The sequence below is a fragment of the Oryctolagus cuniculus genome, chromosome 3 (assembly GCF_051225735.1).
Source record: "Oryctolagus cuniculus isolate XC-2025 breed Fujian yellow rabbit chromosome 3, ASM5122573v1, whole genome shotgun sequence".
Classification (NCBI taxonomy): Eukaryota; Metazoa; Chordata; class Mammalia; order Lagomorpha; family Leporidae; genus Oryctolagus; species Oryctolagus cuniculus.
This window is the reverse complement of record NC_142869.1, coordinates 44148691-44165255: the sequence shown is the minus strand read 5'-3', so window position 1 is coordinate 44165255 and position 16565 is coordinate 44148691. Positions and strand designations below refer to the sequence as shown.

The 16565-nt window shown below is 33.9% G+C and overlaps 1 protein-coding gene across 1 annotated transcript in view; it reads right to left on the bottom strand.

Annotated features, from left to right (window-relative positions):
* Positions 1-16565, bottom strand: part of STK17B (serine/threonine kinase 17b) — a 35029-nt gene that overhangs the window by 12670 nt on the left and 5794 nt on the right. The window contains exons 2-5 of the mRNA XM_002712358.6: positions 14604-14772; positions 9262-9474; positions 2264-2408; positions 128-254 (exon numbers count right to left, since the gene is read on the bottom strand). Coding sequence (XP_002712404.1) covers positions 128-254; positions 2264-2408; positions 9262-9474; positions 14604-14725 — 607 coding nt within the window. The 5' untranslated portion in view covers positions 14726-14772. The remainder of the gene's footprint in view (positions 1-127; positions 255-2263; positions 2409-9261; positions 9475-14603; positions 14773-16565) is intronic.

Here is a 16565-nt window from a genome sequence, read left to right as displayed (position 1 = left end):
CATCATAAACCAAGTTTCAATGCACTTGAGCCAAATGAATCCTAGAATTATATGCTTTAATTTTTAAAAAGGTATCATCTTCTTATTAAATTTCAAAATAGTATAGAAAATAATAGGAAATTCTTACCTAAGTATTCTGGTGTTCCCATGATTTCCCGAAGTTCACATGCATTCCCTATTTTTCGAGACATTCCAAAATCTACAATTTTTATGTCCCCAAGAGGGTATATACTGCTCAATAATATATTCTGTGGCTAAATAAAGAACAAAAATTGATAAGTAATATGCTATAAAAATATTAGTTTCAGTATTTCCCCCAGGTTGGATGTAAATTAAGTGGAATTTATTGATTAGCTATTATATATTTCATTAAGACATTCATTAAACATTTACTGAACTATTTTTAGAAGCAGCTATATATTGAATGAGGCATAAAGTCAAAAACAAAATTCTGGAATTGGAGGACATAGAAAATGGATGGATAGGTACAAAGACTAGTTGGTCATGATGTGTAGAATATTCATTAATAAAGATAATACTACATAATTCTGTCCATAAGAAAGTACAAGATAGTTTTATGGCAGAGATATTGTATACAGTGAGTCTTAAAAGATTAAGTAGGAATATGCCAGATAGAAAGGGGTTCTGGGAATAGCATAAAAGGCAGCATGGAGTAATGAATGTACATATACTTACAGAGACAGAAAATGTTCAGTAAAATACGATGGTTCATTATGAGCTGTGTCTGACTGTCCCCAGGTTTGTAGTCTTGACAATAAGATGTTTCATCTGTTGCCTTTTAGAACCATGTGAATCTGCTTTATTATTTTAGGCTTATTAGAAAGTTCTCTGTTGTTTGGGGCCCAGCGCTGTGGTGCAGCAGGTGGGTTAAAGCCCTGGCCTGAAGTACCGGCATCCCATATGGGTACCGGTTCAAGTCCCGGCTGCTCCTCTTCCAATTCAGCTCTCTGCTATGGCCTGGGATAGCAGTAGAATACGGCCCAAGTCCTTGGGCCCCTGCACCCACATGGGAGACCCGGAAGAAGCTCCTGGCTACTGGCTTCGGACTAGCACAGCTCCAGCTGTTGCGGCCATCTGGGGAGTGAACCATCGGATGGAAGACCTCTCACTCTGTCTCTACCTCTCTCTGTAACTCTGTCTTTCAAATAAATAAAATAAATATTTTACAAAAAACAAACTTCTCTGCTGTTTTCAAAATCTGTACACCAGGCAAGGTGCTGCTACCAGACTATGCAAAAAATCATAATAGCTTCCCAATTTGGAGGGAATATACAATAACTCTATTATTAAGTCACAGAGACTATCACAGGAGGAAAAAGTGAGAGGAATCAGCTATGTTGTCAGCTCAGTTATTGTTTAGATTCAATAAATACAGGTTTATATGCCATCCTTGACTTCAAGTGCTATGTGAGGCTATGTAACACACTTGGTTTGTCCTTAGCAGGAAAAATATCCAACAGGAAGTGGTGGGAATATGATTATACTGTCCTTGACCATGTTGTTTCTTTTTTAGGATTTTATCAATAGGATAAATGGAAGGATCCTAGGTGCTAAATCCCATCCCTCCCCTCAACAGAGGGCCCCAATTCAGAAAAATAGATTTTTTGTTTGTTTGTTTGCAAAAGGGCTAAGATGGATACATGTACAAATTAAAGATTTTAAGGTCATCTAAACAGTATCTAATCTGTAGCTGGAAACAAAGATTTGGAAATTAGGAGACAAGCCTGGGCTGTAGATAGAGTGAATGATAATGATAATGATAATGATAATGATAATGATAATGATAATGATAATGATGGAGGAGGAGAAAGGTGAAGGGGGAAGGACGGAAGGAAAAGAAAGTGATAATGGAAGCAGAAGAATCCACTGCTCAGAAAGTAAGAAATAGATTGATATAGATTTTAAGAATTTTGTGTGGATGTGGAGGATGCCTAAGGGGGAAAGAATAACAACATGAGAGAGAGAAGCATCAAGGTAAAGTAAGGAGCCTGAATGACCTGGAAAAAAACCAAAAGACTAAAGCCAAGAGCCCAGGAGTTCCTGAGTTGCCCACACATGCAGTCTTCCGTTTGCCAGTAAAAAATCAAGTGCACATAGCACACAGGCAAAGAACACCCCAGTGCAATGCAGACAACCACAACCTGACTGCAGTTTCCTATCAACACCAACTTGGAATTGTGTACACCAAGAACTGAGAAGAAACACAGTTGTTCCTTTACTTTAAATCACATATTATTGTTACCTTTAAATCAAGATGTACAATGTTATTCTGATGCAGATAATAAACTCCTTCAAGTATCTGTTTAACAAGTCTGATAACATCATTTTCAGAGACCATTTCAGCCAGCTCAGGTAAACACAAGTTGAAAATTTCTCCACCTGCAGCACTGAATTAAAATTCAAATAACAGAAACTTAAAAATCATTCACCTAAAATGATAGCTTTTAAATTGAGTACACCTGTTAAGTAAAAGACACACAATTTGTGCACATAACACATTTAAAGACATAGCGGAAAGCAGGGGACCTTAAGGAAGAAAATAAATGACAACAATATTCCAAATTCTGAGTACTAACATTTGATATTCATTAAATAAAATTAAATTGCTTTAAAAAATCAAAAGGCTTTACATGAATATTTTTGAAGTACTCTCGTATAGATATACTCTTATTTATATATACTCTTATTTCACTTCAATCCCACCCCAGTCTCAAAACTCCTTGAAGAACTAATGACAAATTAATTTAAGTATCTGTCTCAAGGTAGTGTGGTAAAGACAATCTTAACATTAAAAATTGTGGTTTCCTCTTAAGTTTAGAGTAGCTATTCCAAAATAATTTATAGAAATTGGAAATACATTATTCATAAACTGAACAACTAATTAATTAATCTTCACAAATAATTAATATGCAGACTATCTCTAGTGATTCCTGGCTTGCATGTCAATGTTTACTTCTCACAGCTCTTCTCAAGGTCTCCTGGGGGAGAGCAGAAACCCATGGTATAGACTAGCAGAGACACTTTCTTTTCCTTTCTGGCTAAATTATTTAGTTTCAACTAAAACAATCCTTTCAAAACAGAAAATGGTCTGACTATATTCCTGAAAAGACTCTCAAGACAGTATGATTAATAATATTATATTAAGTAATATGAATAATACAATTGTAAGCAAATAAGAAAATGAAAAGAACAATTGGATTATCTTAGAGTAAGTTCTTGCTAGGCATTTTACAAGCTATAAATAATGACAATATAATCCTTTTAAGAGAAATCAGATCACATAATTTCAAATTATATAAAACTGTATAAAATATCAGTTTAAGTATTTATATCTACTATATACAAAAAATAGATCTGAAATGTCTATTGTACAGCAACATAAGTTATTTGATGACAATATGAACATTTTATGATTATTTATGTACCAACATGTACATTATAGTCACTAAAGTTAATTTAATAACGAACCCCTCCCAACAATTCTAAAATTCAAAACAATATAAAACAAATAAACAAAAAAACACAAAAAAGCAAACTGAAAAAACACTTTCTGGTACCTAAGATATAAGACACCTGGACAGCAGGGTACTTATTGGGTGCCTACTAAAGTCATGATTGCCTGTGTTTCTGTTCTAATTTTGTCACTAATTAGATACATGAACTTGAACATAGGCATAAATGATAGTTTCTACTTCACTAGTGTAAGATTTGGATAATCCATATAAAGTATTGAACACAATTAATGCTATGAAGATCAAAGTAGATAATCTATGTAAGTATTCATAACACTAACACCTGGTAAATAGTAAATATTACTATAATAAGCCAACAAATATTAATTCCAAACCAAGACAACATCCAGCCTTTCTGAATTTGCAAGTTTCTTGTTAAACTCTGATTTTGAAAGAAACTCAGGAAGTCTTTGTTAAAATTCACTTTTCAGAAACATTATATCCTTCATAGAAAAATGTGTATAATATATTAAGTGAAAAAAGAGGTTAGAATTGAGTATGTCCAGATCACAATTTTGTTTCTAAAAGTACATATGCACAGATAAAACATAAGAATAATTTTTAAATATACCACAAAATAACCATAGTTCACAAATAATTTCTATTTGTTTTGCGTGTCTTCTAATTTAACATAATGAGTAGGCATTACTGCTACAACCAGGGAAGAGATCCCGAGGGTTTCCGATTTTGTTGTTTTTAGCTTGTTTCAGGAACAAGATCAAACAAAATGCTATGATTTTCAACCAACCACACTGTCTCTCCCTTTTTGTTTGGTAACTAAAAATGTTCTTTGTTGGACTACCATTTTTCACACAAAAGAGACACATAGACACATAGGTAAAGCTATGGGAAATAGAACCTTAGGAAGAGCTGAAGAGGAGGGAAAAAAAACAGGTAACCCAAGAAGCAGATTGTAAAAGTTAGCAGACACTTGAAAGTGAAACGGAAATAGTGAGCAGCAGAAAAGCAGATGCTGTAACAAAAGCTGCTCAGATCAGTGACTGCAAAAAAGAAAAAATATCTCGATAGTCAGAAAAGCCACTAACACTATTATCATTGCCCTGGCTGGTATCTTCAGGGTACTTCTACAGTTTCTCTCTTCACAAGAAGAGTTTGCCCCTAGAAGGGACCCCAACCCAAATTTTAGAAATTTGCAACATTTGTATTTATTTGCTTATGCATTTGTACATGTGTTATGTGTCAGTATATGTGATAATAGCAACCTACGTGCTATTTAGATATAATCTGTCTTCTACAGTTTCTGAAGCATTGTTCAAAAGTTAGTAGGGAAATAGAGAATATCTTTTAGAAAGATTCCTAAAATATAATAAAAATAATGCTAGTATATAAAATGTTAAAGTTATAATACTTTCCTATCAAAAATGATGAGTTCCGTGGGTTAAAGGAGGACAATATTTTCAATAAAACAAAGTATTATCTCAATTATCCATGAGATGCAAATATAGGCATATAATGAAAGCCACTGAAAACACTTTTTAAGTAAGTACTTATTTCTATTATCAAAATCAAATAATTTTTATTTATATTGTTTATTTTAAAATTATATTCCTATGCTAAATGGGGGAAATAAAATCATAGAATTTTTTTCTTACAGATTTTATTTATTATTTATTTGAGAGGTAGAGTTACAGACAGTGAAAGGGAGATAGCAAGAGAGAGGTCTTCCATCTGCTGGTTCACTCCCAAAATGGCCACAACAGCCGGAGCTGAGCATATTCAAAGCCAGGAGCCAGGAACTTCTTCCAGTCTCCCAGGTGTGTGCAGAGGAACAAGCAATTGGGCCATCTTCCACTTTCCCAGGGCATAGCAGAGAGCTGGATCAGAAGAGGAGTAGACAGGACACAAACAGGTGCCCACATGGGATGCTGCCACTGCAGGCAGAGGATTAAGCTACTATGCCATAGCACCAATAGGATTTTAGAATGGAAAGAAACTAGGCAGAGTATTCCATTGCCTCTCTAAATTAGAGCATGTGATGTGATTACCAATTGCCCTTTTTGGAGAATTGTTTTATGAATTAAATGGATTATAGATAAAATGTTTAACATAGAGCCTACTGTATGGTAAATGCCCAACATACTTTCATTGTTGAAATTGTTGAGACTATATTGAAATGCACTGCTGTAGTGACTGAGATCATTCCAGAGGATGAGGCTTTCTATTTTGCATGTTCAGTCAGTGTTCATCCTTTTCTGTTGGGTCAGTAATATATTTGGTATATGATAGACAATTTTGTAATTTCCTGACAAAAAGGAAATATGAATTCTCTCCCACATAATCTCATAAAGTTGTCTCCGATGAACAGAAGCAAGTTCCTCTTTCGAGGTTTGTTATTTCTAGGACAAAATATTTGTTCCATATTCTCCAAAAAAATAAGTACTCTTTATAATAAATTTTTTTTGTTTTAAAATTCAGCATTAAATCTTAAAATGTTCAATTAGATGATACCTTCTTTCCAGAAGTAAAATCAAAGATTTGCATATATTTTATATAATTCTCCAAATATAAATAAATACTTGGTCCAGCGAAGTCTTTGCCTCATGGAGAATGGAGATGAAATGACTCAAAATTTCTCCCCAGCTTAAAGAAAGATGTAGTATTACCTTCTAAAAAAGTAGTATTTATATTACTTCTCCAATAAATAGTCAAAAAAAGGACAAAAGATCATTTAGATGCTACAACTGGTAATGAAATATTTTCCTGTAGACTACATATTAAGATAAAAATGAAGTTTTAATAATTGCTTAAAAGCGACAAGCTGACTGCAAGGATGTAAATTTAATTCATAGAAGTCTAAGCAATTTAATTTGGTTTAAAAATAGGGTTAGATTAGGTAGAAGCAAAACAAAAAAAAAGAAACAGAATCAAAATACTTCTACTCATAGCTGTGGTATTTTAGAGGGAAAGTTTCAGACAGATTCATATAATTAACAAATGTAACAATTTTAAAAGGTTCCTTTTTAAAACAATAGTATGCCACTTACGTGGAGGGACATTTAGCAGCATCTAATACAAATACCTATGCTTTTACTCTTTGACCTAGTAATCATACTTTCATGAAGTATAGTAACACTACAACTCCACAAATAATGCACATCCATGGAAGGCTATCTGAATAAAACAAAATCCAACTATTCAATGGAGTGCTAAGCAGTCATTTAAAAACAGCTTTAGTAAAAATACTTAGGTTCTTATGAACTAATATAGGATGATTTCTGGCTAGTATAAGTTTTAAAAAGAAAGGTGAAAAGGGGTATTTGTAATATGCTAGTTTTTCTATAAGAAAGGAAACATAAGTTTATAAAAATTTGCTCATGTTTGAAAGAAGTATAAAGAATGAACCAGAAATGAACAAATGTGATTAACTTATAAAGGTTGGGTAGGAAGATAATAGAAAGTACAGGAAAGGAAGCAAGGTTTTGTAACACACATTTATATATATATATCTGAGCTTTGAATTATGCAAATCTTTTTTACAATTTCAAAATAAGAAACAAAAAAAAAAGGATTTAAAGAATCAGATTCTAATACTGAATTACAGACAAAAGCAAATGTGTAACTATACACCCTTAGTGGGCTATATACTAAAAACAGAAAGAATGAAAAAAAAATCCCAACTTGATTAAGAAGTTTGCAATTGATGTTAGTATTAGCTTTGTTATTCTGAAACTACTTCTTATATATACATTTTGGACAAGGCAAATGAGCAAATATTGTTGTAAACAGTATTTTCACTGTGGGAGAAGGGAAATACAAATATAGAATAAAAGAGGTATTGAACAACCTTGTATTGGTGGACTTGAACTAGATCTACGAGAATGAATTCACAATTTTAAAAAATACGATTTTCTGGCCGGCGCCGCGGCTCACTAGGTTGATCCTCTGCCTGTGGCACTGGTACTCCGGGTTCTAGTCCTGGTTGGGGCACTGGTTCTGTCCCGGTTGCTCCTCTTCCAGTCCAGCAATCTGCTGTGGCCCTGGAGGGCAGTGGAGGATGGCCCAAGTGCTTGAGCCCTGCACCTGCATGGGAGGCTGGGAAGAAGCACCTGTCTCCTGGCTTCACATTGGCACAAGGCGCCAGCCGTGGTGGCCATTTGGGGGGTGGGCCAATGGAAGGAAGACCTTTCTCTCTGTCTCTCTCTCTCTCACTGTCTAACTCTGCCTGTCTATATATATATGTGTGTGTGTGTGTGTGTGTGTATATATATATATATGATTTTCTAACATTGTTCTTGGAAAATACCTAGAAACAATGATACTCCTTTAAAAATAAGCATGTGTAGTACCCATCTTGCTTCCTAATTACCATTCCCCAATAAGAAGAACCGAAACTTCTTGGAGAGTTGGCTGACAAAATTTTGATGTGCATTAAGCAAAGAAATGCTCAAACACAAATAAGACCATTTCAAAAGGACAAAGGAAGTAGCCTGAAAGCCTATTTATGCCAGTAATTTTTAAAAATTTTTAGTTATTATTTTTATTTGAAAAACAGATACATAGAGAGTCTGCCAAGAATGAAACAGGCCAAGGACAGGAACCAGAAACTCAATCTAGATGTCACATGTGGGTGGTAGAGACTCAAAACTTGAGACATCACCTAATGACTCCCAGGGTACCTATTACCAGGAAGCTGGATCAAAAGTGGAGAAGCCAAGACTAGAATCAGGCAGTATGACAGGGAAAGTACGGTGCCCTAGATGGCAACCTAGCCAGTGCAACAAATGCCTGCCCCATACTTCTACTAATAAATTTAACAGTGATAAACTTGGGACAATTTAAACATGAAAAAAGATAGTGGTAGAAACTGATTAGAGCCAATTAAGTTAAAGCATAATGGTTTATTTTTAATGACTGATTTATTAGTTTAACAAAACCATGGCTATTGAAGTTTACTATAAAATAGATTTACTTTATTAAAAATTATCTGAACCTAAAGAATATTAAACCTAAATTTAGCTGATCTCTTATCTCTTCCAATTGTTACAGACATTCAAACACACATCTTAAATACCTGTGTATCAGACACAATAATAAATGTCAGACAATCATGCAATAAAGGCATTACTTAAGAGCTACATGCAAAAAAAAAAAAAAAAAAGAGCTACATGTAGGTACCCTAACCATTCTCTATCTCCATCACCCCATGAATTGTTGAATATTTTTGTGTTTTCAATTTTTCACTAACTTGTGGCAAGAGATATTTTATTTCTTATTGTGACAATTCCTAACATAGTGTTTTAAACATCACACATACTAAATGTATTTCTTTAACAAACAATGTACTAGCATACCTTGATGCAATTTATTGTTCTGTTCTCCTTGGGTAATTTTCTTGGAGATGTTTTTCAAATAGGTAGACAAAAATATGAAAATTATTTCAATTCTACTTGTCATCAGATTGTTTTCCAGAAAAGCTCAAACAATTTCTCTTGCCATCAACAAAGACTATATATGCATTTCACTACATTTCCCAAATGTGTTTTTCATTCGTTTATTTTGTGCTGTTATTTTTTGTATGTGTGTGAAGCTGTACCTTTAGCCTTGTAAAAATATTTGAAATTAAACTACCTCTCTAATATTTTATGAACACTAATTTTTAAAGTTCTTAGCATAGTTTTATCATTCTTGACATCTCAATTCAACTTATCTTAAAGCATTAAAACTATATACTATAGATTTACTTCAATATATTAAAGTATCTACTTACTATTCCAATATCAAAATTATTTCACTTGCATTTTCATAAACCTCATGAAGATTAATCACACGGGGACAGGACTTTGCCAATTCAAGTACAGCAATTTCATGTAGGATCTCTGCCCGACAATCTTGTCCTCTTCTTCTCTTTTTTAAAAATTTTGCAGCATATTCTTGGCCAGTAGATTTTGATATACATTGTCTAACCACAGCAAATTTTCCTCTGAAGGGGGAAAGTAAAGACAACTTTAATTTTTCCATAGAGAATAGTTTTTCCATAGAGAATAAGATACTATTATATTATACCTTTAAAGTCAATTCCTTTAAATATTTGTGCCACTAGGTATTTATCTTTCTGTAAACTAAATCAAGTATTATATGTATTTTAAAGTGTTTTTAAAAATTTATATAACAAGAGACAGATAGCTCCCATCTACTAGCTTTATCCCCAGATGCCTACAACTGCTGGGGCTGGCACAGGCTGAGTCCAGAAGCTGGGAACTGAACCCAGCTCTCCTACATGGTGGCAGCAATCAATCACTTGAGCCTTTACTTGTTGCTTCCCAGGGTCTGCATTAGTAGAAATCTGGAACTATGTCAAAATCAGTACTGAAATTTAGGCATTCCAACATGCTATAAAGTGTCCTAACAGGCACCTTAGTCAAAAGGCCAAATGCATCCCCACTTTGTATGTATCTTTGTAAAATTTATGGTACTATTGCATACCAATGTAAATGCCAAACAGAAATAACAAGATAAGACAGAATTATATTTGTTCTTCACTATTAATATGAAGTATTATCATCATAGGAAAATAATATCATTTGTATACCAAGTCTATACCATACTCTTGATATAAATTATTGTAATTAAGTATTATAACAATCCCATATAGTAAATGTTATTTTGTTTTGTATACAATAAAGAAGATATTTAATCTGGTCAAGATGAAGATTTAAACTTGGGTCTTTTTTCCAAAGACTGTACCTTCCATAAAGATCATATTAACACTCTAATCAAAATAGCTTTTCGTCAAACATAAAAAACTAAAATAAATGCAAAAATGGCTATTTGACATATTTCATTTGTGTAATAATTTTGCCTTTTGATACAACTTTTAACAAGCTTTGAAATTTTCTATCACAATTTGACAGCAGTTTTACTAATCCATGTCCTAGTAACACACAGTCTATGAAGCCTATAATAGGCACGTAAGGATATGTATCCTATGGGGAGTATTCAAAGACATTTCATGATCAGCTAAGAAAACTAATGGTATCAACAGCAATGCATAGGGGACAACACTACGGTATAGTAGAATAAGCCTCTGCCTGCCGTGACGGTATCCCACATGGGTGCTGGTTAGTGTCCTGGCTGCTTCTCTTCCAATCCAGCTCTCTGCTAATGGCCTGGGAAGGCAATGGAAGATGGCCCAAGTACTTGGGCCCCTGCACCCAGTGGGAGCCTCAGAGGCTCCTAGTTCCTGGTCAGATTGGCCCAGCTCTAGTCGTTGTGGCCATTTGAGGAGTGAACCAGCAAATAGGAGACCTCTCTCTCTCTTCTTCTCTGTCTGTAACTCTGCTTCTCAAATAAATAAATCTTAAAAAAAAAAAGGACAGCTTTGTACAAACAGACTCATCAAGTCACATTTATCATTTTAGGAAAAAGTATGTTTCTAGCTCTCTCCAATAGTAACTCTCAGCATCTCAGCCAAAATTTAAAAAGACATTGAAAATAAGAGTTTCCATTGGAATATTTATGCATTATAAGCCTGCATTTAGCCAAAATTTAGTTTCACAGAGGCTTAAAGCTATTATGAGTCAAAGACCATTTTGAGAAACCAATAAAATCTATTGACTGTCCACAGAGAAAAATGTATAACTTCCCTTAAAGTAGGAAGTTTTACATACAATTCCAGAAGGTTTTCTGATTTTGAAGTCTGTCTATAAACCTTCTAAGCCTGAGTCAAGGAGATTCAAAACTAAGAACTTTTATCTGAAGGGCCAAGTTACTCCCTAATTTCTGGTAGTAACAAGCCAGGTATAAATAAAGGATCTTTAGAAAAGAACTTTTGTTCTACTACTCCTTGTGACTCAGTTATCTTCAGAATATGTCACCAACACAGCATATCCGGTCTAACAAGGAAAACAATTTCTAAGTCATTTGGTGTTTAGAGGACGTGTGAGGGGAACACATTGCTTGATAGTGTTTGACTTGCTATTTCCAAGGACCAGTATTTCAAAGATTCCTACTCTTTATTTCCCACATCACCCCCCCAAATTGATGCCAATGAAAAAGCACTGGAAACCATACTAAAAAAATATAGCTAGGAATGAAAAAATCTAACAAGCTGCAATTTTACCCCTACATTTACTAAAATTTACATCAACTCAATAAATTTGCAAATACAAACTTGATGTTTGAAAGCAGTTTTTTAAGATTTAAAAATGCTTAACTATAAAATACTATCTCACTCTATTCAAAAGGAATACAAAATGCTGCATTTCAGTGAACACACAGAAAAGTAAATTAGTCCCTTTAAATCAAACCATTTTATAAATTTTTATAAATTTTATACTGCATAAACTGAGTCAGAATAAGATTAAATGACTCATGAAAGGTCATATATGGAAAAGGAGTGCCAAGAATTAAACTGCAGAATCTAGGTTCCTAGTTTTCTGTTCTAACCACTACAAAACAATTCATCTTTTTAAAATTGTTTTTGAAAAGAAAGTTAATAAGTCATTCATGTCTGCTAATTCTTCCTCAGATTTAGAGGAAAAAAGGAAATTTTAAGTTTTATAAAAATAAATTCACCTTGGAAACTTTAGGAAAAAGAAAATTGTGCATCTGAAAAAAAATGTTTAGAGTACCAATGTGGCCATTTAGTTTGGCTACAATTTTATGATTAACCTATAAGTTGGAATTCTTGCAGAAGCAAAGAGGAAAACCAAAGAGTAAAACTTTTTATCTAATTGTTTCAGATATTCCTGAGAGGCTTTCTAAAACAAGTACGGTGCTCATTAATCCAAGGCAACAATGACGAAAAGATATTGATAATAATTTCTTCGTCAGTGTTCACCAATATGTAAAAGCTCCATGAAGGCAGGGATCATGTCAGCAGTTATAAAATCTACACTATTACCTTACACACACAGGAACTGAAATATCTGTTGAATTGATGTCAGAGTTATAACCTTCTATAATACCATATACTATATAATTTTGTATCCTGTACTTAACAGTATTTGTATTTTTAAAAGTTTATTTGAGATTCTAATAAATTTATATGCATTATATATTCATTTATACAGTATAAAGTAAGTAAATATTTTTACCACAATTATCAGATGACTTAGGGGGAAAGAAAGAAGTATTTTTTTTTCCATTCTGAGATGCTAGCTGTAGTTTAGAAGTATCAAAAAATAATCTTCAACATATAATGTTCCTGTATGAAATTTAGTAGAAACATTCAAGAAAATGTAAAACCCTTAACAATAATACTTAATTCATGCCCTAAAAAGGCAAGGCTGGTGAGATTTCCCAGCAGTGAAAAGGTCTAGTAGTTACCCTTCTGCATTCTAGAGCACACAATAAAATGTGCAGGGAGGGGGAAGGTAAGCCACAAAGGAAGCTGACGTTTATTTCTGAATCTGCCTCACCCTTCTAACCACAAGAAGTCCTATGAAATCTTGCTTCAATTGGGGGAGGATGAAAAAAGCTTAAACCAACATGTTAAAAAACAGGAACAATGCAAGTTTTTTGAGAATAGTCAAAAACGAACTGTTAACTTGCACATATTTTCCTTTAGTTTGCTAAGGGAAAATGAATTCTTAAACGCTAACCTCTTAAAATTAAAAAAACATAGTTGATTTACAAAGATAATTTTATCGTTCACCAAACCACACGTTAGAATTATATACTTGAAAATGTACAGCTACATGAGAAATAAGATTATGATTCCAATTTCCATTTCACAAAAGCTTAAGATATTAAAATTGGTAACAATATTCAAAGAACCTGAAACAAGTTTTTGGCAGATAAAGAGCCATGATTTCTAATTTATCAAGGTCTACTAAATAAACATTTCAATATTTGCCACATGACTCATTAGCCTATAACAAGTCAAAGAAAAATGTTACTTAGGTTTCTTTCAGAAAGATATTAGAAGATGGGATACTGGCAATCTGAATTTAAGTCAGATTCTATCAAGAGTTTTTGCTCTAAAATGTTAAATAAAAAGTACAACTTTTTCAAGTTTATGATTTTTATGATGGCAATTTCTAAGACAATTCTGCATTATTCATCATATGTTTGAGTTCTCTAAAACCCTTACAGAAAAAATATTTTTATGAAATTTCTAGTTTCTCACATCCCTTAAAGAGTTAATTTAATAAATGTAAGAAAATTTGCCTATCAAAATAATAACAAATAGAATTCATTTTGTTACATGCACTCTTCAAGGATTTATATATTCAATTACCTATTCAAAGCAATTTCTAAACATTTGTTGTAATATACAAGGAAACTTTGAGACATTTATTAGTCTATTCTCTCATTTAAAAAGGACATCATACAACCAAGTAGATCACACAATTTTGGATCCAATCCTACATTAATCACATTTAAAGTACAAAAGGTGATGAATAAATAACTTTAAAAACTTGATTTATTTTTATAACTTTCATGTGTATTAAAATAGTAGTCTAAATGATCTCAATCATGTTACTCCTTGGTCTTATGGACTTTCCACTTTGGTAAACCTGAACAGAATTTGTACACACTTTCACTTGCAGAACATTCATTCACTGTGAAAAAGAATTTTACTATCAAATATGAATTAATTAGTTTCATTGAATTTAAGAGTAGGAGAATCTGTTTCTGTTTTTTGTAGCCCAGCACAATATCCTAGAAATTTAAAACAGATTATATAACAAAAACTTTATATCATTCTAAGCATTTTATAAGATTAACTAGTTTAATCTTCAAAGCAACCATGTAAAATAGATACAATTATATTCTTTCCTACTTTTCAGTTGAAGAAACTATGGCACTAAGAGGTGCAATAACTTAAATGAGGTCAAACAGCTAGTAAATGATGGAGACCACAACTGAACTCAGCAGTTCACAATGCTAAGTCTCTTCCCACTAACAGCCTCAAGTAAGAATGCAGATCTATCAGTGACCCTGAAGGTGGGTTGGATGTGCAATATAAACTCACTAAAGCCTACACAGATTAGATGCTGGCTTTCCTTTCCAATCACTGTAAATGATCTAGAGTAAGTTTTATAGTACTACAGAAAGAAAAAGCCAAGATTTGAATTTGAACAACATATCATAAAGTTTCCTTACCTTCCTAGTTCTTTAGATGTAAGTGTATAGAAATTATTAAAGTTTTCCATTTTCATTGGGGTTTGAGGAGTTGTTGTTAGCATGCCTGAAATACTTCGGCAATCAAATCTTCTTCGTGACATGTTAGATGACTCCCAAATATGCTTCTTTCTCACTTATTTTCACCTATCTAAAAAAAAGAGAAAGCTGATAGATGAAATTACTTAAAGCACAATTTTTAAAAACATGCTATCTCAAGCAGGATGTACATGTATAACTCCAAATATGGCTTAAGATACAACTACAAAAGAGAAGAAACAGATTTAAAAACCACCTTCCAGCCACAAAGAATAGTGAATAAAAAAAACACACACATAATCAAGTATCCCCACTATAACACTTGAATGAAGCTGCTAACTTCATTTCAGAATAAAACTGTAAAGAGCCTCCCAAATTCTTAAAAATAGTTACCATGCAACTATAACACAAGCAAGCACTTCACTATTTTAAGCTCATTCTTTACAGTTATAGCTATCACATAACTAGGTGAGTTAACATAATAAGGTAATGATTACTCATTTAATTTTATATATTCAAAGTTGGTGGTAAACTCACATATTATAAATGAATCTACTAATGCATGAATGACTATAAGAAACATAACTTGTTTCTTGGATTCACCATATTTCAATACTAAATTCAGAAACTCTTATAGGCCTTAGAGTTTCTCCTTTGGCAGAACCTAGCGCAAAGGCTTCCATGTATAAAGAGCTCAATAATTTTGTTGAATGAGTAACTGACCACATACTGAGTCTTATTACAAAATTCTAATCTGTATCTGAAGCTCACATTTTCTGGAACTTTGTGATATTTATATGCATGCAGTTTTAATATCCAATTACTTTCATATTAACTGATTTTTTTTAAAAAAGATTCATTTATTTAGTTGAGAGGCAGAGTTACAGTGAGACAGAAACAGGGACAGAGAGAGACATCGATCTTCCATCTGCTGGTTCACTCCTCAAATGGCCACAATGGCCAGGGCTGGGCCAGGCCAAAGCTAGGAGTCATGAGTCTCCCATGTGGGTGCAGGGGTCCAAGGACTTGGGCCATTTTCTGCTGCTTTCCCAGGTGCATTAGCAGAGAGTTGGATCAAAAGTGGAGCAGCCAGGACTTGAACCGGCGCTCACACAGGATGCTAGTACTGCAGGTAGCAGCTTAACCTACTATGCCACAATGCTGGCCCCCTAATTTTTATAATGTTAGTAAACAATATAAGATATTGCTAGGTTCCTGCTGTGCCTTCCTAATAAAAAATCAGGTATTATTCTTCTAGTGTGATGATAGTGGAATGGAATTTTACTGCAACTTATTTTGCATTTCCTTGCTTATTAATCAAGAAAGCTTTGATTGTGTTGTTTCTAAAGTATGGATGATGACAAAATCAGTCTTACAGATCTCTAAGGGTTAAACTTTCAAAAATGATTAACTCATTTAGAATGACACTGGTATAGTGCTACTCGTGAGGGAACATCTTGATTGTTCCATAATGAGAATACTAACATTATACTCAAAGATGCTCTCTATATACTATTTGGGGGGGGGGGGGTAGGCAGAGTTAGACAGTGAGAGAGAAAGACAGAGAGAAAGGTCTTCCTTCCATTGGTTCACCCCCCCAAATGGCTGCCACGGCCAGCACACTGCACTGATCCGAAGCCAGGAGCCAGGTGCCTCCTCCCAGTCTCCCACGCGGGTGCAGGGCCCAAGGACTAGGGCCATCCTCCACTGCATTCCTGGGCCACAGCAGAGAGCTGGACTAGAAGAGGAGCAACCAGGACAGAACTGGTGCCCCAACCGGGACTAAAACCCAGAGTGCCGGCGCCACAGGCGGAGGATTAGCCTAGTGAGCCACAGCGCCGGCCTCTCTATATACTCTTGACAGGCATATTGTTGAGTAGCTACACCGTTTCCACATACACGCTC